The sequence below is a fragment of the Copidosoma floridanum genome, unplaced genomic scaffold, assembly GCF_036245765.1.
Source record: "Copidosoma floridanum isolate Cflo_tuat_1 unplaced genomic scaffold, Cflo_Japanese_pri ptg000006l, whole genome shotgun sequence".
In the NCBI taxonomy this organism is placed as follows: Eukaryota; Metazoa; Arthropoda; class Insecta; order Hymenoptera; family Encyrtidae; genus Copidosoma; species Copidosoma floridanum.
In genome coordinates this window covers 7,569,463-7,597,146 of record NW_028321883.1, presented here as the reverse complement: position 1 = coordinate 7,597,146, position 27,684 = coordinate 7,569,463, and the positions used below count along the sequence as shown (strand labels likewise).

Genomic DNA, 27,684 nt, shown 5'->3' with positions numbered 1-27,684 from the left:
TCTAACGACAGAGTGCGCTTTCTTGGCCGCATTTTTATTTTATTTATTAATAAGAGAAATCTTAAGCGGCTAATCCCCAACGATCCGGTACGCTTACTTGGCCTCACTTTTTTTAATTTATTGGTAAAAAAAATCTCAAGCAGCTAAATTCCAACGACCGAGTGCTCTTACTTGGCGGCACTTTTATATTATTAATTAATAAGAAAAATCTTAAGCAGCTGATCCCTAACGACTCAGTGCACTTTTTGGCCACACTTTTATTCTATTTATTAATAAGAAAAATCTCGAGCAGCTAATTCTCAACGACCCAGTGCGCTTTTTCGGCCGCACTTTTATTTTATTTAATAATAAAAAAAATCTCAAACGGCTGATCCCCAACAACCCAGTTTGCTTACTTGGCCGCACTTTTTTTGATCTATTGGTACGAAAAATCTAAAGCAGCTAATCCTTAACGACCTACTGCGCTTACTTGGCCGCTTTTTTATTTTATTTATTAAGAAAAAAAATCTTAAGCGGCTAATCCCTAACGACTGAGTGCGCTTACTTGGCCACATTTTTTTTTATTTATTGGTAAGAAAATTCTCAAGCAGCTAATCCCTGAAGACCCAGTGCGCTTACTTGGTCGCACTTTTGATTTATTTATTATTAAGAAAAATCTTAAGCGGCTAATCCCTAACGACTGAGTGCGCTTACTTGGCCACATTTTTTTTTATTTATTGGTAAGAAAATTTTCAAGCAGCTAATCCCTGAAGACCCAGTGCGCTTACTTGGTCGCACTTTTGATTTATTTATTATTAAGAAAAATCTTAAGCGGCTAATCCCCAACGACCTGGTGCGCTTACTTGGCCGCACTTTTATTTTATTTATTTATAAGAAAAATCTCAAGCGGCTAATCCTCAACGACTCAATGCGCGTACTTGGCCACATTTCTTTCATTTGTTGGTAAAAAAACTCTCCAGCGGCTAATCCCTAACGACCGAGTGCGCTTACTTGGCTGCACTTTTATTTTATTTATTAATAAAAAAAATCTCGAGTGGCTAAACCTCAACGACCTAGTGCGCTTTATTAGCCGCACTTTTTTTCATTTATTGGTAAAAAAAATCTTAAGCGGCTAATCCCTAACGTCTTAGTGCGCTTACTTGGCCACACTTTTATTTTATTCATTTATAAGAAAAATTTTAAGCGGCTAATCCCCAACGACCCAGTGCGCTTACTTGGCCACAGTTCTTTTTATTTATTGGTAAAAAAACTATTAAGCAGCTAATCTTCAACGACCCAGTGCGCTTACTAAGCCGCACTTTTATTACATTTATTAATAAGAAAAATCTCAAGCAGCTAATCCCCAACGACCCAGTGCACTTACTTGGCCACACTTCTTTTTATTTATTGGTATGAAAAATCTCAAGCAGCTAATCCCTAACGACCCAGTGCGCTTACTCGGCCGCATTTTTTTGTATTTATTGGTAAGAAAAATCTCAAGCAGCTCATCCCTAACGACCGATCGCGCTTACTTGGCCGCACTTTTATTTTATTTATTAATGAGAAAAATCTTAAGCAGCTAATCTCCAATGATCCAGTGCGCTTACTTGGCCGCACTTTTATTTTATTTATTAATAAGAAAAATCATAAACGGCTAATTCCCAACGATCCAGTGGGCTTACTCGGCCGCACTTTTTTTTATTAATTACTAAGAAAAATCTCAAGCAGCTAATCCCTAACGACCCAGTGCGCTTACTTGGCCGCACTTCTTTCATTTATTTATAAGAAAAATTTTAAGCGTCTAATCCCCAACGACTTAGTGCGCCTACTTGGCCGTAGTTTTATTTTATTTATTAATAAGTAAAATCTTAAGTGGCTAATCCCTAACGACTCAGTGCGCTTACTTGGCTGCACTTTTATTTTATTTATTAATAAAAAAAATCTCAAGCGGCTACTTCTAACGACCCTACGCAGGCATAATAATCTCATTCGAGTAACGCAATAACTTTTGTTCGCACATTTTTAAAAATAATTTCTTTTTATCTAAGCTTGAAGGAATTTAATTATCGCTAGCTAACCAATACGTTTATTGCCTGCACTTTTGTTAATTTAATAAATAAACAACGCTTTAAGCAGCTAATACCCAATTACTCAAAGCTACCGCTTGGCCAAACATTCATTTATTTATTTATTAATTATTTAACATTTTAAGAGTCTTAGCCTAAGTAAGTTGAAGCGCTCGCTTGTGTGCGCTTATATATATTTGCGAAGTATGTTACATTTCGAGAGCGTATTTTACTGTCAAGTAATTCGAAGTGGTTTCTTGGCCACAGTATTAGTTATTTATTAAGTATTGATCGTTTCAGGGGCTTATCCCAAGAAATTGGAATTCCTCGATAGTGCTTATCTTTATTTGTTTAATGAATGCACTCAGTATTAATACTTATATGAATAAAACTATTATAAACTAGTTACACAACTACAGTTGAACGATGTATCGGTTTAGCTTGACACGATGTTTTTTGTATACTGAAATGTTGGAATACAAGAATCGCAGCAGAATTTTCTTTTGTTTTTTAGTATTCCACGAAGAAACACAAAAAAAAAATTCATGTTCATCATTTCTTACCGTTAGATTATTAAATTCTTATATAATTTTATAATATTCTATAATTTTTTCCATTGATTTAATGAGCTGTGAGTATTATTGCACTTCTTATTTTTATTATATTAATAGTATGCAGCGTTTTAGTTACTTACTAAACGCAATAATTTTTCAAAATTGTTAAAGATCTCTATTTTTAAAATCTCTACTTTTAAAATCTTCCTGTATAGTTTGAGTTATTGTATTTCGCGCTGAAACAAACAAATCCGCGATGCACGTGCAGAAGCATGCTCGCTTGTGTTAACTGTCAACACACGTCAAAGCGTCGCAAACAGCTATCTATATTTCTCTCTTTGGCCTGGATGTCTTCTTAAAGCAACTGCTTCTTACAACTTCATGCGGATGTATAAGGTATTTTATTAATTATTGTGTAAAAGTGTGTCAAAAACATACACATACGTGCGTGGTGTGAGTAGAAGTTTTACTGTGTCGCGTAAATAATTGTAGCAACGTCTGTAGATTCTGCTTTTACGTGAATTTTTGTAACCTTTGTATTTAAGTTGTGACAGTCTCTGCACTCAACTTTACTTGTTTGTTGTCGTTATCAGAAAGTCTATTATCATGAATATCTTGATAATTCTATTTTTTTCTATTTTCACATCAGCTCTTGTTATCGCGATTTTTTTTAGTTCTTTTGTTTCTAACCTTGATGACATCACTAACAACAACAAGCGACCGAAGAAAAGCGCAACTGAAACACCGAAAAAAAGACGGTCGGCTATTTTGTTCCAGGAAGACTGGTTACGCGATCCGGTATTAAAAGATTGGCTTGTAAAGCACGCGACCGATAAGCAAAAGGCTTACTGTAAAGCTTGTCAAAAAGATTTAAAGTTTTTAAGCAAAAGTGACTTGATTGCTCATAGCACAACTTTTACCCACGTCGATAATTTAAACGCCGCGATCAATTCAGGTACCATCGTAACAGTTGTTAATAAAGGACTATCTTTTCAAGATAGAATTCATGCCTTGGAAATGCGCGTATCGATGTTCATTGCGCAAAACCCCGTCAGTGTTCGAATAGTAAACAATTTAATTCCTTTTATTAAAAATCTTGTCGAGTATTTTCAAGCCGTGAAAAATATTCGTATAAAAGAAGATAAATGTGCAAAAGTCATTAATAACGTTTTGTATAAAAATGAGTTTGAAAATTTAACAAGTATTTTAAATAATTCTTATTACTCGGTTCTTATTGACGAAAGCACCGACATTAGTAATAAAGAATTGCTTTGTGTTTGTGTACAATATTTTTCACCGCAAAAAAATTCGGTTGTCCAACAACTTTTGCAAGTAATTGAAATCGACGCTCAGAAAGGTAGTGCACAAGAGTTGTTTCGCGTGTTTAAAAAATTCCTTGACGATAATTCAATAAACATTAAAAATATAGTTGCTCTTTCGTGCGATAACGCTAGTGTAATGGTCGGCAAACATAACAGTTTTCGAAAATATTTTCGGGATTATGTTTCTAATTTAACTGTCCGGAATTGTATATGTCACTCGGCCGCGATCGTGGCAAAAAATTGTTGTAGTATACTTCCTAAAGAAATAGAAGAACTTGCTCGCTCAGTGTACTCTTATTTATCCCTTAGTCCAAAACGCACCGCGGAATTGTCGGAAAATTTACAATACTTGAATTTGCCTGATAACAGAGCGCTTAAATTTTCGGGAACGCGATGGCTCGAAGCTTTTAAATGTTACGATCGTCTTCTTTCTATGTGGCAAGCTTTAATTGCTTTTTTTTCGATAGAAGTTTTTGAAAAAACATGCCTGTCGCGTGAAAAAAATGGGCCTGAATCGAACGCGGAAAAAATTTTAAATTTACTGCAAAATAATACTGTTAAAGCCTACGTAAGTTTTTTACACTTCAACCTAAATTTCTTTAACTCTTTTAATGCAGCCTTTCAATCGAAGGCTTATAAAACACACCAGATTAATGAATCCAACAAAAAATTATTAATGCAACTTGCAACAAATTTCATAAATGTAAACGTAATAGAAGATATCTTTTTACCAAATTTTAATGTAATGGAAAATCTGATGTCCTTGGAAAAAATCTATACAGGACCCTTATGCTCGGAATTAGAAGAAAAATTAACAAAAGAGGAAGTCGAAAATTTACGGAGTAATTGCAAAAAAATTTTACATTCGCGGTTTTCATGAGATCAAAAAGCGTTTTCTTCAAAACGACGATATTTTCAAACATTTAGATTTTCTTAATCCACAAGTAGTGTTAAATGAAACGGAACGACAACGATATCCAAATTCAAATATTATTTTGAAGTATTTTCCATTTTTAGATGCCGAAACTGTTGCTAATGAGTGGCAAGATATTCATACAAAGTTTAACGAGCAGTAAAAAATTTATTAACGAATTTTGATACGGAAACTTTTTGGAGTAAAATCATAAACTTAAAGAATCAGGCAAACGAATGTCTTTATCCCGCGTTAACATCTTTAGTTAAATTAATTTTCGCTATACCTCACTCAAACGCGGAACCTGAGCGAACTTTTTCTGCTGTAAATGAAATTAAGGATGACAAAGTAATCAAACTAGTATCCCTTTACTTAATGCGCGATGCTTTTTAAAATCGTACGGAAAGGCGTATAATATTAATTGCGAAAACTTAGTATTAACGGAAAACCATTTTAATAAATTCAACAGTGCTAATATGTACTCCAAGTAAATTTTCGACTAACTTAGCTATTTATTTTGTTTCAATAAATTCTGATTTGATACTAGAGACAGTATTCTTGCAGTAAGTTCAAGTGGTTTAGGGCTTAGAGATCTTTTTAATTAGAAAATTATTGCTAGATCTTAAATTTTACTGACTGAGCTAGGATAAGAGTATTAATACCAAATTGAAGTAACATTACCAAAGAATTAGAAATAAGATGGGTAAGTCAAAAAAAGGTCTCTTGGCGAGGGAAGTCCACAGTTGAAACTAATGTGTTAGTAAACTGAACTAAATTTTTTTTCAAACTAAAAATATGACATGTTATGTATTCTAAAAAAATGTTAAAACATTATTATTCTTTAGACACTTTGGCAAAAAACACAATAGTTTCAATAAAAATTCCAACGCGCCATAGACGGTACCTCTTCGGTGGTGTGGAATCCTGTCTAATAAAGAAAAAAATTAAAAAAGTAGCAACCAAAAAGAAACATAAGCAAACATAAGAACAGTTCTAAAATTATGTTGTAATTATATAAGGCTTTTTATATTAAGTTATTATAATTGTTTAGTTCATTTTATAAATAAGTGTATTTACTTAATAAATAAAAGCGCACACAATCGAGGAATTCAAATTTCTGAGGATAAGCCCCTAAAACGATCAATAATTGATAAATAACTAATACTGTGGCCAAGGAAGCACTTCAAATTACTAGACAGTAGAATACGGTCTCGAAATGTAACATACTTCGCAAATAAATAAAAGCGCACACAAGCGAGCGCTTCAACTTACTAAGGCTAAGACTCTTGAAATGTTAAATGATTAATAAATAAATAATTAATGTTTGGCCAAGCGGTAGCTTTGAGTAATTGGGTATTAGCTGCTTAAAGCGTTGTTTATTTATTAAATAAACAAAAGTGCAGGCAATGAACGTATTGGTTAGCTAGCGATGATTAAATTCCTTCAAGTTTAGATAAAAGAAAACTTTTTTAAAAAATGTGCGAACAGAAGTTATTGCGTTATTCGAATTAGATTATTATGCATGCGTGCTTTTATGTAGTCACTAATATATGAAGAAATATCTGAATGTGTTGACAAACACAGTAAAAAGTAAAGAAAAAAAAAAAAATTTTTAAGTCTCGAACTCACAATTTCTGGTTCCAAAATATACTCCGTAACCAATTGAGCTAGTGCACTACACGACATAAGGGATTACAAACTTCCATATGTTGATAGTATCAACCGTAGCTTACCCTTTACTTGTGTTATTTACTATTTATTCTCAATTTAATATAAATGGTACTTACTCAGATGTTTAACTTTTCTTTTCTTTAGGAAGCAAAGTTTTTAAGTGTGCAGAGTCGTTATGATTTGTAAGTCCAGCCTACTTCAGATTATGCTGAGACTTCCTTTTCTTTGTTATTGATTTTTTATATCAACCGAAATCGATTTGATATTCAAATTAATAATAAAGCGTGGTATAAGATCCCATTGGGTAGTTGGGGATTAGATGCTTGGAATTTTAGTAATTAATAATAAAATAAAAGTTCGGCCAAGTAAGCGCACTGGGTCGTTGGGGATTAGCCGCTTGAGATTTTTCTTACCAATAAATAAAAAAAAGTGCGGCAGAGTAAGCGCACTGGGTCGTTGGGGATTAGCCGCTTGAGATTTTTCTTATAAATAAATAAAAAAAAGTGCGGCCAAGTAAGCGCACTGGGTCGTTGGGGATTAGGCATTTGGGTTTTATGTGTTCGGACTTTGAGCGCTGTGTCTTTGAGTTTTGGACGTTCAAACGACGCGCAGTCGCTCGGCCAATCGGAGGCCGGCTGCGCACAAGTGTGCGCGAGTTCTCAGCACGATCTCGGCACACTGCCTGGGGCACTTACTGGCAACTTTAGTTATTAATTAAATAAATATAATAGAGCAAGCGCAAATCATCACACAACCCAAAGCGCTTACTGGCTGCTTTAATTATTAATAAAATAAATATAATAACGCAACTGCTCATCCCCAAATAACCCAGGGCCCTTACTGGTCACTTAACTTATTTATAATTAACAAAATAATAACACGAGCCCCAATCTTCAGATTACCCGGAGCGCTTTCTGATCGAGTTAATTATTAATGAAATAAGTATGATGGTGCAAACACCAATCACCACACAATCCGGTGTGCTCACTGGCTGCTTTAATTCATAATGTAACAAATATAATAACGCAAGCGTCAATCCCCACACACCTTGGGGAACTTACTGGTCACTTCAATTATTAATAAAACCAATATGATAGAGTAAACACAAACTACCACACAACCCTGGGCGCTTACTGGCTGCTTTAATTATTGATGAAACAAACATAATAACCCAAGCGAATATCCCCCCACAACCTATGGCACTTACTATATTTCTTATTTATTAAATATTTTTAAATCATCATAAAATCACATTGATTAATTGTAAGGTATTTCCCATAGACACAAATAAATCTTTGATTTACTATGGATTTTTTATGAAATTACGGGTGCCAACACACATTACAATCTTATAATATTTATTTTTATGGGTTTTTATTGGACTGCAGTACTAGGGATAACACTGATCCACTATGAAATGTAATCGATAAAAGTTCTTGATAAAGACCATACATATTTATTTACTGTATATTTGAGGTATTGATCCCGAAGTTTATGTAAAAATCGCGATATTGCTATATAACATACAAAAATTAACGATATAATAAAAACGTGGAGTAATATTTTTATCTTTAATAATCTCAATAAATACAAATATAAGAGTAAGTTTTCATGTCACTTTTGAGTATTCTGTAATTAATTAAATATTGTTACTATAAACTTTTGTTCTCGCATTTGAATGAAGCACTCCATTTTGTACGTCATTTGCAGAATATTTCAAATGTATTTTACAACAAAGCCGAGTTACGAAAATGACAATTGATCGCGGAAATTTTAAAACCCGAGAAAGAAAAAAGAAAACAAGAAGAAATGGAGACGAATTCGACCTATTTTTTTAAATGCTTGAAGAAAATATCAGTGGAATCGATCGATCCGTCACAGAAGAACAGCTGCATATCTTACAAAATCTTCGTTCAATCCAAATCCTTCAACAAGAAAAAAATGTGGTAGCTAGTTGGATACAGAATATAAAACAAGATGCTGATGACAGCAGGTACAAAATTACAAAAAACGATACAATAATTCATTTCTTGTTCAATGAAGAAGGCGAAGAAAAATTCAAAAAGATAGTAATATTTCTTAAAAGAAAATTTTTACTTGAATGCACACAATTAGTTGTAATAAATAACAAAACTGACAATTCGTAGTATTTTCGCAATGAAGTTAAATATATGTAAACGGTGGTGGTGTTTTATTATTTTATTAATACGCTTTTCGTATATATATGTGTGCGCGTGCATGCAATCGCTGAGATAAAAAATATGGAGCAAACTTCACGTATGTAACCATCTCTACGTACGTGGAGATCAACGCGCTCGTAGGAGATTCCGCGTACGCAACCCACTGTGAACGCAAATATATAAAAACTGCGTGCACGACCCACTGCGTACGCGGAAATGAATATGCATTCAATGATAAAACTTTGCGTACGCGGCTCACAGAGATTCGCATCAGTAGCGCAATATCTTGGCTGTTAATAATGTACCTATTCTCAGTGAGAGAGACGGCTCCAGCCAACTTGAAGGCAAAAAATCACTATTCCAGTTTTAGGTACAATGTTGACGACCCAATTTTGCAGGATTGTTGGTTCTTGTGGGAGTTTAGCGCACTTTATTCTTATATTCATAAGCCTTTGAAAAGTGCAAGAGAGATATATACCCCACGCGGAAATTTTAAAACGTAACAAAATGTTAGAAAAAGTAAACATGTGTAATAATTTGCCGTAACCCGCAAGAAAATGTAAGAAAATGTAAGGAACTAAGATATAGTCTCATGGATTTCGGACGTTTCTTACACTTTATTATGTTGTGTTACGTTTTTTTACATTTTCTTACATTTTAATGTGATTTACCACATGCTGTTACACTTATACTTTTTCATAATAGTTACTCAAGTTTTTTTTATTTAAGGCAAATTTTATTCGAAAATGTAAGGAAGTGTGTCTAAAAGTTATCAATGATAATAAAATATAAAAAAGTGTAATGAACTGCAAAAAACTGTAAGCTGCTATAAAACATTACAGATGACAGCACTTCCTTATACAGTTTCTTAGAGTTTACTACAGTTGCTTTTTCACGAGATTCAAGTGTCTTTTTAGAATTATAATAAAATGTAACGAATCGTAAGACAATGTGTTGAGTTGTAGTTGAATATAATCAAACGTAACAAAACGTAACAAACTGAAAACTGTGGTCCGAAATCCAACCAAACTGTACATTACATCACAGAAAATTACGGTTGGCTACGTTTTTTCACACAAACTTTTTCCGTTGGGGTACCCACGTTCAATGTTGTGTCTCCTTCTACTTGTGCTTCGGCGACGCACATAAGAACGAGTAGTCTATGTTTCTTTTATGTCTATGGCTAAGACTGATGCGCTGTTCCTATAGATGTAGGTTTGACCGTCAGAAATTTTTTTGACTTGTCTGAGTCAGCTCACCATCAGTCAGGGTCCGTACCATATAACTTTTTTTTGCTTTGCAGGCCTATGTTATAACATAGGCCGATGTACTGAAAATTAGTTACATGGTACGACCCCAGAGATTTTCACCTCTTGGTCACGTCAGAGTCATGACCGACAAATTACGCGTCAATTGACCGCTGACCTGACAACTCACATCACTGAATTGTACATGCACAACCGGGGTGATGTGGGCAGGGGCGGCGGAGAATAATTTTTCTGGGTGGGGAAAAAATATATATATATGTATATATAAATATATATATATATATATATCAAAAGAAAAATGAAGTACATAAGCTTTAAAATATCATATCTTATTAATAATTATAAATAATTCAGCAAAATTTAAGTATTTTACAGCGTTTGTTTAATAAAGAATGTACATTTTCTTTCATGACTCCTACATATAAATTCATTTATTATTTCGTTTAAATCTAAGCAATTAGCCTCTTCTTTGTACATATTTAAAATAGCCAAGCTATTTAATCTTGTCTGTGTCATAGTCGACCTCAACCACGTTTTGAGACGTCTTACAAGAGAGAAAGATCTTTCACACGTGCAGGATGAACCGGAAATAACAAGCAGCAGCTTAATCAGTTTTATATATTCTGGTATAAATTGATGAATTTCTGGTGGAATAAGCTTTTTTAGACGATAAAATTCAATTAGTTAATTTATTCACCAGCTATTTGTTGCATAAAATAATTTTGAATTTGGTTATGAAGTTATGAACTTTACAAAGCTTCATATACATTTACAGATTCTTAGTTGCTTTGATTTACAATAGCTAATCAGTTTTGTATAAAACCTCTCCTTATGTACAGCCTTACATCTTACGCTATTTTAGATTTTCCGTAGGCGTACATACGTTTTTCTGCGCTTTTCTGCATGTGGATTTCCCCACCCAAATCGAATATGCGTGGGGAGTTTTCCTTCCATCCCCACCCACTGCGCCGCCCCTGGATGTGGGCTTTTACGGCACTTATATGACAAGTTCTTGTAGCACCGTTTTTTATTAGTTTTACTACGCGAGCTCTCGAGGAGTCATATTTTCAACAAACTGTAATTTTTTTACGCACTTAAAACATGTATGCGAGCTCGTTTTGGCAAAGAGATCAAAGCGATTACATTTAACTTGAATTTAACTATCGATTGAAACTTGTAATTTTTGCTTTATCAACGAGCTCGAGATTATTACTTCGTTTGACATTTGCCTAGTAATCGTGATAAAGTTACACTGTAATTGACCGATTTCAGCAGTAATTTTACTTTCACAGATTATTAGCTCTTTGAAGATCTTACGCACAAGTACACGCACAAACGAGTAGTGCAATTATTTTACAAAAATCATAAAAACTCAGTCAGCGATAATAACGCGCTGTGTGATTATTGTTGTCGTTTCAACTGTAACCGACAGTCGATTCGTTACGTAAATACTAATTGATTCAACTGCCCGACAAAAAGTTGTTGTCTGTGACTGTTGTGTTCTTTTTGTATTCGGCGTGTCAGAAAAAGGTATCTCGTAACGTCATCATGCTGATTTTGATTGACACGTCAATAAATCAAACAAATGAAAAAAAAAAAAAAAAAAAAAAAAACAAATGCTCCAACTCAACATCACAACATAAGAATTTGATCAACAACTCGCGCACTGAACGACTGGATGCAATCGGCAAGAAAAGGCCCCAAAAGAGACACACTGACAAATTGCTGCTGATGTTTCGGTCATGTACATACCTATGTATGTACATCTTCTTCTTCTTCTTGGGGGGGGGTTTGTGGCTCCAGTGAGGCTACTTTTGTGTTAGTAGCATAGAGGTATAAGAATAGAGGAGAAAAGGGGGCGTGAAATGCGACAGCAGAATTCGCTACGTAACGGGGCATCTGTCTTTATCTGGCAGTTATGTTATTGGTCGAGTCATACATGAGATTGAATCAACTGTAGGATTCAGGACGAAGAAGTAGCCAATAACGTGGCTTTGGCAACAAGGACAGATGCCCCGTTACACTTAGTTATGCTGTCGCTGCCGCTAATGGGCTAGTATAGCGCTTTTCCCCTCTATTCTTATACCTCTATGGTTAGTAGCGTAATCCTAACGGCCATTAACAAAACTTATTATAGTCTGCTTGCTCGGTGAAGTGAAGTGCGGCATGGTGAAAGAAATTTTGAAGTATTAGGTTTGTTCGATTAGGGAGTCTAGAGCATCCCGAGCAACCCCGGGCCGCCAGGGCGCACGACCGCACCTACAGCTTTGGCCGCAAGTGCAGATACGCGCATAGAGATATTATAGATAGAGTAGGCAAGCCTGGAAGTGCAAGCGTTGACACGTTAAAAAGAGATGCAACATCGAGCTACCTTTCTATCTCTCTCTGTAGTCGCTACTGATTGCCTATGCCCACATATACGTAAAACATCAGCCAATCAGCAGCGAGCACAGAGAGAGATAGAAAGGTAGCTCAATGTTACATCTCTTTTTATCGTGTTAACGCTGCCACTTACAGAAGAATCGGTGGCTTGCCTACTCTATCTATAATATCTCTATGGATACGCGCCCCAGCGGTATGTATGTACATGACCGAAACAGGTCCTGTTCCGCAGCGCTTCAGTTCTTCAGTCATAGACTATACGCAATATAAACGTTTGATAAAACAACACTGCTCACGGAGAAGAATGCTTATGCCAGTTGCCAGTCCGTAAGTATGCGAGAGAAAAAAACTTACTGCCCTGGTATTCCCTCTCTTTTGCGGAAGCCGCTCACACTCTCTGGCCCAACTGCTAATAAGCGGGTTATTCTTTATGTCTCTATGCTTATAGACTTGTTCGATTCAAGTACTCTGAGAGCTCCGAGTGCCCCAAAAGTCAATAAGGTGTATACTTACATCTATATTTACAGTCTTAGCCATAAATACAGATATACACATATACCTCAATGAATGTTCGGCCGCTCAAAACGCTTGAAACACTTGAATCGAGCAATTCTTATACCTCGTTAATAGTTCTAATTAGCTGTTTCTATTGCTTAACTCCATTCTGTGCCATAGGGCTGGACCGGAGAGTTTAGAAGGGGCTATCATAAAATAATGTATTATACAAGGAATTATTCTTAATCGCTTAGGGACTCTACATAAAAAGGATATTTACAAAACATTTTTTTGCAATATTTAAGTTTTTAAATATTCATATTATTTTATATAAGTACAAACTGCCATTTCAGCCTTTTTTTCGGCCTGTTAATTACTAACATCTTGAAAAGTATCACGTTAAATGAGAGGTTGCAAGCCATTCTTTGTTTTCAAGACTAGAAAATGTAAAAAATATTTGGGGGTATAAGAATATATATACACTTTTAAATTTGTTTCACGAATTTTTTTTAACAATTTTTAAGCAATTTATAGACATGACGATTAAAGGTTAAAAGTCAGGCTAGGCCTTCACTTTTTGCTTTCACTTTCAACAATAATACTGTACCCTTTAGATAGATGAGAATTAGAAAGGGTCATACGTCATTCAGAGCGTTGGGTTAAGAGGATTCCCGAAGTAAAAATTACGGTCCGTAACATAAAAGTTACTGTCACTTACAACCCGATCTATAAAGTGTTCGAAAAGCGAATAAGCAGAAAAGGAAAAAGCATTCCAGAGGTTCTCACTGGTGCTCCCAAATATGACTAGCAAACATGTGAAAAACAACACAAACGACAATCCCCACACAACCCAGAGCACTTACTGGACCACTTACTTATTTATAATAAATGAAATAGCACAAGCGCCAATCCCCACACAACCCGAAGCGCTTACTAATCACTATATTTATTTGATAATAAATAAAAAAAATAAGACAAGCACCAATCCCGCACACAACCCGGAGAGCTTGCTGGTCCCTTTATTTGTTAATAATAAATAAAGTAATAAGACAAGCGCCAATCACAACACAACCCGGAGCACTCACTGGTCCCCTTATTTATATATAATAAAAAAAGTAATAAGAAAAACGCCAATACCCACACAATCCAAAGCACGTACTGGTCCCTTTATTTATTTTATAATAAATAAAGAAATAAGGCAAGAGCCAACCCCCATACAACCTGGAGCGCTTACTGGTACCTTTATTTATTTTATAATAAAAAAAATAATAACGCAAGCACCAATGTCCGCAAAACCCGGAGCACTTACTGGTCCCTTAATTTGATTTATAACAATCTAAATACTATCACAAGCGCCAATCCCCACACAACCCAAAGCGTTAACTGGTTCCTGTAATTATTGACAATAGATAAAATAGCACAAACGCCAATCCCCACACAACCCAGAGCGATTATGGGCCACTTTATTTATTTTATAATAAATTAAATAGTAACGTAAGCGCCCTTCCTCAGACAACTTAAAGCACTCACTGGCCTATTTATTTATTTATAATAAAATAAATAGCACAAGCATAATTCCCCACACAACCCGAAGCGCTTACTAGTCCCATTATTTATTTTATAATAAATGGAATAATAAGAAAAGCGCCAATCCCCACACAACCAAAAGCGCTTGCTGGTCCCTGTGTTTATTTGCAATAAATAAAATGGTAAGACAAGCACCAATCTCCACACAACCCAAAGCGCTTACTGGTCCCTTGATTCATGAATAATAATAAAATAGCTCAAGCGCAAATCCTTACAAGACCCAGAGCACTTACTGGTCCCTTAATTTATTTTATAATAAATAAAGTAATAAAACTAGCCCGAATCCCCACACAACTCGAAGCACTTACTGGACCCCTTATTTAAATAGAATAAAAGAAGTAATAAGACAAGCGCCAATCCCCACACAACCCGTAGCGCTCACTGGTCCCCTTATTTATTTATAATAAAAAAAAAAAATAAGACAAGCCCCCATCCCCACACAACTCGAAGTACTTACTGGACCCCTTATGGGGAGAATCACGTCAACTGTCCCAGCGCCGCGGTGGACGGCCCGCGCGGTCGTCAAACACGACGTTTTTAACTCGTCGTTTCGGTGTCAAAACTTTGATAAAAAAATAATCTAAAAACATATTCTTATGTATTTTTTTCTCAGCTTTCCAGTGGTGGCATCAGTTTTTCGAATATTTGCTCCCATAACCTCGAAAAATGCACTTGTTTGAAAAACACGTTTTATCTTCATGATCTTCAACTTTTGGATTTGTTTTGATAGTCTAGATCGAAAGATGAGACATTTTTACGTAGATATCGACAATAAAAAAAAAAGGAGTTTTTCGTTTTTTTAACGTATTTAAACGACAAACGAGACAATGGGAGCCGTGGCGGCCGGGCCATGCGAGGCAGGAGCGCGCCGTCTGCTACCGTCTCTCTGACTGGATGTAAACAAATACACCTAACCGTGACGGTTTGCACTTCGCAACAAGTTTCGATTGATTAATTAAATATTAGTATTTATTATTTTTATGACTTGAGGTTGTGCTATCGTAAGTCGAAGTTTTCGTAGATTTTACTGCAAAGAAACGAAGGTTTTTTTAGTAGCAAATCTGACTACGAAGAAACTTCCTTGAAATTAAAAGACGAAATTTCCAGTGCGAAACTGATTCCAGGGACACTGAACTATCATGCGTTGATCCCCATTAAGGATGATAAATTAATGTTGAAGAAAACTTCTTTAAGTAACCAGTATGAAATTTTTCCGAAACTGAAAGAACGTAAAACAAGTGTCACTTCGATTACCATGCCTAAAAAGAAAAAAAGAACGAAGTAGAACAAATTTGATTTTATTTTTTGCTTTATTTATGTAAATATCTAATATTTAATCAATATTAATCATTATTCATTTCTTTATTATAAAATTTTTGTATATATGAATAAATTTTATCAGAACATTTATTATTTATCCATTGTAAGCCCCGGTTAACTAATTGTTGTTTACATCGCCACTACTACATTATATATTATATAGCCAAACAGACTCACCGTAGCAGACGACACACGGCGAACGCGCTGATGCCGCGCGTGGCCCGGCCGCTGCGGCTCGCATCGTCTCGTTCGTCGTTTAAATACGTTATAAAAACGAAAAACCCCACTTTTTTATTGTCGATATCTACGTAAAAATGTCTCATCTTTCGATCTAGACTATCAAAAAAATTCCAAAAGTTGAAGATCATGGAGATAAAACGTGTTTTTAAAACAAGTGCATTTTTCGAGGTTGTGGGAGAAAATTTTCGAAAAACTGATGCCACCACTGGAAAGCTGAAATAAAAATACGTAAGAATATGTTTTTAAATTATTTTTTTATCAAAGTTTTGACACCGAAACGACGAGTTAAAAACGTCACGTTTGACGACCGCGCGGGCCGTCCACCGCGGCGCTGGGACAGTTGACGTGATTCTCCCCTTATTTAGTTAAAATAAAAGAAGTAATAAGACAATCGCCAATCCCCACACAACGTAGAGCGCTTACTGGTACCTTTATTTATTTTATGATGAATAAAATAATAACGCAAGCGCCAATATCCGCAAAACCCGGAGCACTTACTGGTCCCTTTATTTATTTTATAATAAACTAAATAGTCACGCAAGCGCCCATACACCAACAACTTAAAGCACTCACTGGCCCATTTATTTATTCATAATGAAATAAATAGCACAAGCACAATTCCCCACACAACCCGAAGTGCCTACTAGTCCCATTATTTATTTTATAATAAATAAAATAATGAGACAAGTGCCAATCCTCACACAACAAAAAGCGCTTGCTGGTCCCTTTATTTATTTGTAATAAACAAAGTAGTAAGACAAGCGCCGATCTCCACACAACCCAAACCGCTTACTGGTCTCTTGATTCATTAATAATAATAAAATAGCTCAAGCGCAAATCCTTACAAGACCCAGAGCACTTACTGGTATCTTAATTTATTTTATGATAAAGAAAGTAATAAAACTAGCCCCAATCCCCACACAACTCGAAGCACTTACTGGACCCCTTATTTAGTTAGAATAAAAGAAGTAATAAGACAAGCGCCAATCCCCACTCAACCCGGAGTGCTTACGGGCCTTTTTATTTATTTTATAATAAATTAAATAGTAATAGAAGCGCCCATCTTCAGACGACTTTAAGCACTTACTGGCTCATTTATTTATTTAATATAAAATAAATAGCTAAAGCACAATTCCCCTCACAACCCAAAGCGCTTACTTGTCCCATTATTTATTTTATGATAAATAAAATAATAAGACAAGCGCCAATCTCCACACGACTCAAAGTGCTTACTGAACCCCTTATCTAGTTGGAATAAAAGAAGTAATAAGACAAGCGTAAGTCCCCACACAAATCGGAGCGCTCACTGGTTCCCTTATTTATTGATAACAAAAAAATTAATAAGACAAGCGCCAATGTACACACAACTTGGAGCGCTTACTGGTTTCTTGATTCATTTATAATAATAAAATAGCTCAAGTGCCAATCCTTACAAGACCCAGAGCACTTACAGGCCTTTTTATTTATTTTATAATAAATTATATCGTCACGGAAGCGCCCATCCTCAGACAACTTAAAGCACTTACTGGCCCATTTATTTATACATAATAAAATTAATAGCACAAGCGCCAATTCCCACACAACTCGGAGCGCTCACTGGTTCCCTTATTTATTTATAATAAAAAAAGTAATAAGAGAAGCGCCAATGTACACACAACCCAGAGCGCTTACTGGTCCCTTGATTTATTTATAATGATAAAATAACTCAAGCGCCAATCCTCACAAGACCCAAAGCACTTACTGGGCCCATTATTAATTTTATAATAAATAAAGTAATAAAACAAGCACCAATCCTTACACAACTCGAAGCACTTACTGGACCCCTCATTTAGTTATAATAAAAAAAGTAAAAAGTAAAGCGCCAATCCCCACACAACCCAGAGCGCTTACGGGTCTTTTTATTTATTTTATAATAAATTAAATAGTAACGGAAGCGCCCACCGTCAGACAACTTAAAGCACTTACTGGCTCATTTATTTATACATAATAAAATTAATAGCAGAAGCACCAATTCCCACACAACCCGAAGCGCTTACGAGTCCCATTATTTATTTTATGATAAATGAAATAATAAGACAAGCGCCAATCTCCACACAACCAGGAGTGCCTGCTGGTCCCTTCATATATTTGTAATAAATAAAGTAGTTAGACAAGCGCCAATCTCCACACAACCCGGAGCGCTTACTGGTCCCTTAATTTATTTATAATGATAAAATAGCTCAAGCGCCAATCCTTACAAGACCCAGAGCATTTACTGGTCCCTTTATTTATTTTATAATAAATAAAGTTATAAAACAAGCACCAATCCCTACACAACTCTAAGCACTTACTGGACTCCTCATTTAGTTATATTAAAAGAAGTAATAAGTCTAGCGCCAATCCCCACACAACCTGGAGCGCTTACTGGTCCCTTGATTCATTTATATTAAATAAAATAATAAGACAAGCGCTAATCCCTGCGCAACAAAAAGTGCTTACTAGTCCCTTTATTAATTTATTTTATGTTAAAATCAATAGTATCTCAGGCCCCAATCCCAAAACCACTCAGTGGGCTTACAGGTCACTTTTGATAGTTATAGTAAATAACGTTATAAGACAAGCGCTAATCCCCACACAACTTAGATCGTTGACGGGCCCCTTTAAACATTTTATAATCAATTAAATACTCACACAAGCGCCAATCTCCACACAACCCGGAGATCTTACTTGTACCTTTACTTATATTATGGTAAATTGAATAATAACGCTGACGCCAATCCTTGCATAACCCGAATTGCTTACTGGTCCCTTTATTTATTTTACAATAAATTAAGTCATTTAACAAACACTAATTCCCATACAATCCAAATCGCTTACTGGTTTCTTTGTTTTTTTTATAATAAATAAAGAAATGAGACAAGCGCTAATAGCCACACCACCTTAAGCGCTTACTAGCCCCTTTATTTATTTTATAATAAATTCAATACTAACGCAAGCGCCAATCCCCACATAACCCAAAGCGTTATTTGGTTCCTTTAATTTTTTACAATAAATAAAATAGCACAAGCGCCAATCCCTACACAACCCGAAGCGCTTACTAGACTCATTATTTATATTATGATAAATAAAATAATAAGACAAGCGCCAATCTCCACACAACCAGGAGCGCTTGCTGGTCCCTTTATTTTTCGTAATAAATAAAGTAGTAAGACAAGCGCCAATCTCCACACAAACAGGAGCGCTTGCTGGTCCCTTTATTTATTTGTAATTAATGAAGTAGTAAGAAAAGCGCCAATCGCCACTCAACCCGGAGCGCTCACTGGTCCCCTTATTTATTTATAATAAAAAAAGGAATAAGACAAGTGCCAATACCCACATAATCCTAAGCACGTACTGGTCTGTTTATTTATTTGATAATAAAAGAAGAAGTGTGACAAGCATCAATCCCGACACAATCTGAAGCGCTTACTAGTACCTTTATTTATTATATGATAAATAAAATAATAACGCAAGCGCCAATATCCGCACAACCTGGAGCACTTTGTGGTCCTTTAATTTATTTTATATTAAATTAAATACTAACACAAGCACCAATCTCCACTCAATTCGAAACGCTTACTAGTGTCATTATTTATTTTATGATAAATAAAATAATAAGACAAGCGCCAATCCCCACACAACCAGGAGCGCTTGCTGGTCCCTTTATTTATTTGAAATAAATAAAGTACTAAGACAAGCGCCAATCTCCACACAACCCGGAGCCCTTACTGGTCCCTTAATTCATTTAAAATGATAAAATAGCTGAAGCGCCAATCCTCGCAAGACCCAGAGCACCTACTGGTCCCTTTATTTATATTATAGTAAATAAAGTATCAAAACAAGCACCAATCTCCACACAACTCGGAGTACTTACTGGACCCCTTATTTAGTTAGAATAAAAGAAGTAATAAGACAAGCGCCAATCCTTACACAACCCGGAGCGCTTACTGCTCCCTTTATTAACTTATGATAAATAAAGTAATAATACAAGCACGAATTCGCACACATCGGGGAGCGTTAACTAGCCCCTTTATTTACTTATTATAAATGAAGTAATAAGAAAAGCACTTATCCCCACACAAGCCGGAGCGTTAACTGGCACCTTTATTTATTGTATAATAAATTAATTAGTAACGCAGGCGCCAATTCCCTCACAATTCAGTGCGCTAACTGCTCCCTTTATTTACTTATAATAAATAAAGTAATCAGTTAAGTGCCCATCCCCACACAACTCGAAGCGTTCACTAGCCCCTTTATTTACTTAAAATAAGTAAAGTACTAAGACAAGCGCTAATTCAACACAACTTGTAGCGCTTACTGGTCCTTTCATTCATTTCAAGTAAAGTGATTATTAGTAGTTGTTATATCTCGGGATAATCCAAATCAGAGTAAGTGAGGTGAATTGATAAATAACAAGATAATTATGAGGTGCGAGAAATATAAGTATTAACTTTATTTAGTATCTTACTACACAGTTGATTGAAATAGTACATGAGCGCGTATACGTGTTGACTGCTCGTACGCTACTGTTCTACTAGTCGCTTATTTAATTACAATGATTAAAATAATAAGGCAAGCACCAATCTCCGTATAGCATGGGGCGCTTACTGCCCACCGCTGGTTGCGCTTAATTCGCGCTTGAATTATTATTTGATGCTGTTTAATAAGAACCGCGCCAGAGTTTGCAGGGATTGGCGCTTGCCTTATTTTTTTATTTCTTACCAATAATTTAAGCGATTAGTAAGCGTCTCAGGTCGTGCGCAGATTGGCACTTGCCTTATTATTTTCTTTTTGTTAATTAAGTGAGCGACCAGTAAGTATCCCGGGTTGTGCGGGGATTGGCGCTTGCCTTTTTTTTATTTATTACTAATAATTGAAGTGACCAGTAAGCACCCTGGATTGTGCGTAGATTGGCGCTTGCCTTTTTTCCTATTTATTACTAATAATTAAAGCAACTCCGAAGCGCTTCGAATAGTGTGAGGATTGGCACTTGCCTTTTTTATTTATTACTAATAATTTAAGCGACCATTAAGCGACCCGAGTTTCACGGGGATCGGTGCTTGCCTTATTATTTTATTTATTGTTAATTAAGTAAGCGACCAGTAAACGTCCCGGGTTGTGTGGGGATTGGCGCTTGCGTTATTTTCCGAAATTTCAATTTTAATTTCTTAAGTTTGCTACTCGATCAGAAAGCTTAAGAGGGCTTTACCAGACTTCACCTACGTTAGTCACCCAGTTACCTATGTAGGTCCAACCAGGTCAAATACATAGAGGTAGATAGCGCAGTATAATGGGGGATTATGAGGGGCCAATATTGGCATCCCAATGAACCTATTAAGGACAGGGTTAGAAAAATAAAGAGCGATTTGAAAATAAAATTTAATAATTAATGTAGGCGATGCATATAAGTCTTATTCGTAATGACATTCATTAGCATAATTTATTTGCAAATCACTCTCATTATTAAATACCTCCATTTCATTGATTATTCCACGCTTCAAAATTTTATGTACTCTCGATCTCTTCTTAAATTTAACAACAATAAACGCTATTCTTTGTCACCCGAAGTAATTAATTAAAATAATGATACTTGAGTAAATCATCGTATTTAATACTTTATATAAGTAAATACTGCTTTACTTTTTAACACACACATGCAATCTGCAATGTACACAGTTATACAGCTGTCCCCAAATATACATATATATATTATATACCTCTCCGCTCTTGAATCTCTCGATGCGTACTAGGAAAAGGTATAGGTAGACGACAACTTTCTTGTCCCCAGTTAGCGCCCACACAGAGCCCCATTACAATCCTAGCTTGGTACGACCTAGGCAACTCACATAGCTAGGCCCCAGCTAACTATCTAGCTTAGGAGCCCTGCTAACTTTCCGATCGGGTAGTCACATTTGGAAGCACCGATGAGAACCTCTGGAATGCCCCCTCCTTCTCTGCCTATTCGCTTCTCCAACTTTCTATGGATTGTTATTTTAGTGACAGTAAATTTCATGTAACTGACTGTAACTTTCACTGTAGGAATGCTCTTCACCCAACGCTGGTCGTTCACTATAATTACTACTGTCAACCCTTACGCCTTCTCCCTCATGGGTACTGTACTTTCGTTGAAAGTAAAAATAAGCCTATTGGGATCCTAAAAGGTCACGTGACTCTCGCGATGTATATAGTCTCTTGGGGGAAAAATATTTATTTTCTTCACACGTTCATTGATTGATTTTTGAGGAGGTGACAATACCTTAGCTATCATTTCCTAACTTTATTAGTTTTTTACAGCCTCAAACTTTCCTTTGAAAATGCAAAAACGCACATTTTACCTGTACTAAATTCTCCCGTTTCTGACTATACATAGGGAAACAAGCACAATTTTGGTAAGGTTAATAGTGCGTTTTCGCACTTTCAAAGGAAAGTTTTAAGCTGCAAAAAACTAATTAAGTTGGGAGAAAATAGCTTAGGTATTGTCATCTCCTCAAAAATATGTTATTAAAAGGCTTTTATCGCATTACAATCGTTGAACGTATTTAAAACATAAAAATATAATTGCATCCATAAGGCCTGTATTGTTTTTCCATTGAGGTAAAAGAATAACACGAGCACGTAAGCGGTATGTCACTGTATGTCAGCCTGTAAGTGGCAGCGAGATCAGCGTAGAGAGAGATAGCTGCGCATAAGAGAAATCGTGTCCTTGTCTAGCCGAGCGCTGTGATTGGTCGACTCTCTTTCCTGCTCTCCCGATCACGCAAGGTAGAGCAGACGGTCAGAGAGAGACAGAATTCCCCTTATGCAGTTTTCTTTCTCTCAGCTAATCACGCGCAAATCGCCCACTTGCGTGCTTATACAGACTTGTGAAGTTGGCGCCCGTAAATATTAAATATTAATATTTTGCACCTATTCAGGGCTTAAACAATTCCTCCTTACTTGCGGATTTATCCTCCACTTGAATTTTTATTTGCGGATCAATAGTTTGCGAGATATTTGCAAAATAAAAAGTCGAAAATGGGCGCGGCGCTGAAGTATAAAAAACTTTGTTTTAAGTGCTAAACTGGGTTAAAATCCAATTCTACCTGTACAATTTGATTCCTTCTCATTTGCGGATTACGGAGGTATATAAATTAATGTAATTAAATGTCACAAAGTTTGTAAATAATGAATTTAATTATTGAGTGAGAGAATCTAGTAACTTTTGTCTAGTGACTTTTGGGCCAGTGCACCGTTCCTGTTGTTCGGTACATGTCGTTTCCTCCGTACTGCGGGTTTTACAAAATATTTATCAGAATAGAAAACTTTAGTAGGTATTAATCTATTAATCATTAGTTATAAGTTATTCAGCTTTTGAGTCAATACACACACACACACACACATACATTACATACTTGAAACTCAAAGAAAATATTATTTGTCAATAGATACAGATTTTTCATCTTGAGAATCTAATATCTGGAATCTATTGTGGCAAACACTGTGGACTAATATTTATTCATTACGCGCGAAATTTTAATATTTGTTGTTATTCAAGAAACAAATAACAACACAACTAAAAAGTAGCAGTACAGCTATCATTACAATACAAGCCACAGCTAAGTAAGCACACAAGTCATAATTTTGTTTGGACAAGTTTTAGAAAACAGCTCAAGCATTCAAATTTCACGCGTAAATGATCAATCAGGCGAATTGAAGATCAAGTTACCGACCAGTGGAAACGGATAAAAGTGACACAGGCTGTGTTCGCCTAAGGCTCTGTTTGTTATTAAGTCTGTTAAGGTCACGTGATCATTTATCATAAGTGCGAGGGAGACAGCATGATGTCACCGTCTCACTCGCACTTATCATAAATGATCACGTGACCTTAACATACTACAAACGGAGCCTATGCAAATACAGCCCCAGTAATAAATTTAAAAGTACTCAATTTTAAAAAATGTTTATTAAATGGGTTTACTCTAGATTGCATAGTCATCGAAAAATGTGTTTGTGTGTGTGTATTTACCCAAAGGCTGAATAACTAATAACTAATAATTAATAGATTAATACCTACTAAAGTTTTCTATTCTAATAAATATTTTGTAGAACCCGCTGTACGGAGGAAACGACATGTACCGAACAACAGGAACGGTGCACTGGACCAAAAGTCACTAGACAAAAGTTACTAGATTCTCTCACTCAATAATTAAATTCATTATTTACAAACTTTGTGACATTTAATTACATTAATTTATATACCTCCGTAATCCGCAAATGAGGAGGAATCGAATCGTACAGGTAGAATTGGATTTTAACCCAATTTAGCACTTAAAACAAAGTTTTTTATACTTCAGCGCCGCGCCCATTTTCGACTTTTTATTTTGCAAATATCTCGCAAACTATTGATCCGCAAATAAAAATTCAAGTGGAAGATAAATCCGCAAGTAAGGAGGAATCGTTTAAGCCTTGAATGGGTGCAAAATATTAATATTTAATATTTACGGGCGCCAACTTCACAAGTCTTGCTTATACCTCTATGTATTTTTTCTCCCAAGCGACTATATATACCGTGAGAGTCACGTGACCTTTTGAAATCCCAATAGTTCCAGCTCGACCTTTTATACATGAAAGATCTGTTTAAGCCCCTTTTGGTGCCTAATAAAATATACCTATATATATAGGGAACCAAATAGAACTGGTTATGTATATATATGTATAATTTGTTAAGAGAACCGAACCGAACCAAAAGGGGCTTGAAAGAACCTTATATATTTTTCGATGACGTTAAATACAGATTTTTGTTTGTGTCAGTTTGTACAAGATCATGCAAAAGAATTAAATTCAAATTTTTTTTCTAACGACTTCGAGGTTACGACCTGGAGTATTCTTTAATAAGTAGGCATTGTCTTTTAAAGTACCTTAAGTCGATGACATATGCACACTTAGTATACCTACATTCTCTTAGTATGCAGCACACTGTAGGACCAGAATTTATTTGACATCATTGATTTACTTACCTCAATTGTTAAAGTTGATGATCCCTGCAGACAGTGTAGTTTCGAGCCATTTAAACCAATGATTGTGCCAGAAAATTGTCGAAACTCCACAAACTTAGCAATTTTAACAGCAAGATAGTTTGGTCCAGAAAAACACATCATTTCTTCAAAAGAACTGTTAAAGACTACACTGTCAACGTCTCTAAACTCAATAAGTTTCTTGTTATTATGAATGTCGAAGACTGAAAGCACTCCTTGATCACTAACCACAGCTAGTTTTTCTTTCATCAGACTCATATCAATGCATTGTACAGCACCGTACACTTGGGCTAGAAATATCGGGAACGGACTGTCCAAGTAAATTTCTACAACCTGGCCATTTTTTAAGCCGGCTAGCAAACGCTCCTGTCCTATTGGACCACCTGTCACCTTGACACAGCAAATCGAGCTATCTAAAATCCACTCTCTTTTAACTGAACCTCCAAAAGATATACTTTGCAGACGCTTTTCAGAGTAGAGAATCAAATTATTCGTCATTACGAGCAGACTGCATTCAAGAAATTGAAGTAATTTTTCCCTGACTCTATAATGCATATCTTCGGAACTTCCAGATGGCTCATAAATCATTACTCGTTCTGGTAACTGCACAGCTAGCCTATCCCGGTAGAAAGCAATTTTTTTAATCTAAACATATAAATAATAATTAACATTTTGAAAAGTGACGAATTTGTTCGTTTTTAACAAAATTAAAACGCACAAGTTCTTTACACTTAATTCGAACTTTTTGATTTGTTTCCAGATTTTGAATTATAACATCTGTCATATTTTCTCGATATGCATATTTGTCCTTGTACAATCCATGAATAACATTCCATTTCAATTCAAAATTTGTAATACTTCCATCTTGACAACCAATAGCCTAAAAAAATTATTTAAATCACCTTATTAATTTACAAGCAACTTCTAATAAATATCTTACTTAAGCAGTTTTTCAATACACTCACAATGTGCATTAATTCGGGGTGGACATCACAACTCCAAGTCCATGATGTACAAGTGTTTCCTATTGTGGCTAACTGAATCCCATCATTAGATAATAAAATGCACCTCTTATTGCTTCCACAGACTGCAATATATAGGCCATTAGGAAAGTATGTGATTTTCAAAGGAATGAAATTAAAATTTCTCTCTTTTCCAATCAATTTTCCACTTAAAGAATAAAATGATAATTTTCCACTCCATTCTCCAATACATATAATATCTGTAGAGTCCATTCTATATAAAAAAACAATGTAGTATGAAGACTTATTTCATGTGAAGTGATATATCTTCCTCAACTAAACATTAAAAATAACAATACATATAGTTTTTCATTGTGAAAATCTGTATACCATCGTTGTTTCTAATGAACATTTGTATAAAGATATCTGTGTATGACAACAAATTGATAATTAAATTTTCAATACCTTATAGGACTCCAAGCCAAGCTCCATATAGGAGACTCTCTTAAGCTTTCAATACGTAATTGTTCTTCTCCGGTCTACAACTTATATTTATCAGTGAGAAGATAATTAACAAAAAAATTCAGTTTAAGATCTTTTAAGTGACCTTGTTTCTGATTGAAACAAAACCAGCTGCCAGGCCCAGGGCCATGAACTGACCATCCCTAGTCCAAGCACAGCAATTAACTCTTCCACCACATTTAAATTTTTGAACAGCTTTTTGTTCAGCTGACCATAATGCAAAATCAGAAATTGAGCAACTAAGAAGTTGATGAGATAATGGATTGAAGTGCATGGTTTGTATAGATTCATTATGGCTAAAATACATATTTAATTAAAGTAATACGTCGTCAAAAAATCAACCTCATAAAATAAAAAATAAAACATGTTTGCATACGAATATCTCAAAAGTCCTATTAATTTAGAAGTCCAAATAATAACTGTCTTATCTGCGCTTCCTGAGGCAAACTTTTTACCATCTTTTGCATAGCATACACAGTAAACAACATCTTTGTGACCTAAAAAAATTAATTTTACAAAATTTCTTTGTCCACATGCAAAAACAAGTTCATATAATTTTACCTTTTAATAACTGAACCAATGCACCATCATTACTTTCATAAATTAAAACATTATGTCCAGCAGCTACAATCAATTGAGTTCCACTTGGATTATAACAAAGATCGTATATGCTAAAAAAATTTTACTGGTTTAATCAGTTAGCCAAAGTAGAAATAGATATTTTAATTAATTTCTTTTCATAATTGAAATTTCTTTATTTTAAAAAAATTTTTTATTTTTCCATCATCTACTTACCATTTTTCAGTTTTTTCCTGAACCCTGTCCACCCACGTTACATCAGCCAGCATAATATCACAAGATAATTTCTAAGAACTGTAGAGGAATGTATTTTAATCCATAAAAATTAAATAATTAAAAATAATTAATAAGTAACTTCAACTTAACATTAACTTGTGTGTATTTATTGATTTTTTAATAATAGTAAACGTGAATTTAAGATTACATTATTTCGTACTGTTTTGATGCTGATGTTACCAGGGAAACCAATAAGTAGACTATGAGAAGACCTTTTGCCTGCTATCAGTTATTTTATTGCCGAATCTAGGAGAGAAGCATTAAAAAGAAAAAATGAAATGTTTCCACACGCTGTAATTTTTCGAAAAAGAAAATGGCAGCCGTCTAAAGATAACG

General features: G+C 35.2%; 1 protein-coding gene across 1 annotated transcript in view; it reads right to left on the bottom strand.

The window, feature by feature from the left end:
- Positions 1 to 27,413, bottom strand: part of Oseg1 (intraflagellar transport protein Oseg1) — a 563,616-nt gene extending 536,203 nt beyond the window's left edge. The window contains exons 1-8 of the mRNA XM_089598273.1: positions 27,289 to 27,413; positions 27,055 to 27,164; positions 26,870 to 26,990; positions 26,579 to 26,789; positions 26,437 to 26,510; positions 25,975 to 26,245; positions 25,728 to 25,889; positions 24,992 to 25,654 (exon numbers count right to left, since the gene is read on the bottom strand). Of these exons, the coding sequence (XP_089454399.1) occupies positions 24,992 to 25,654; positions 25,728 to 25,889; positions 25,975 to 26,245; positions 26,437 to 26,510; positions 26,579 to 26,789; positions 26,870 to 26,990; positions 27,055 to 27,164; positions 27,289 to 27,341 (1,665 nt within the window). The 5' untranslated portion in view covers positions 27,342 to 27,413. The remainder of the gene's footprint in view (positions 1 to 24,991; positions 25,655 to 25,727; positions 25,890 to 25,974; positions 26,246 to 26,436; positions 26,511 to 26,578; positions 26,790 to 26,869; positions 26,991 to 27,054; positions 27,165 to 27,288) is intronic.
- Between the last annotated feature and the right edge of the window lie 271 nt (positions 27,414 to 27,684).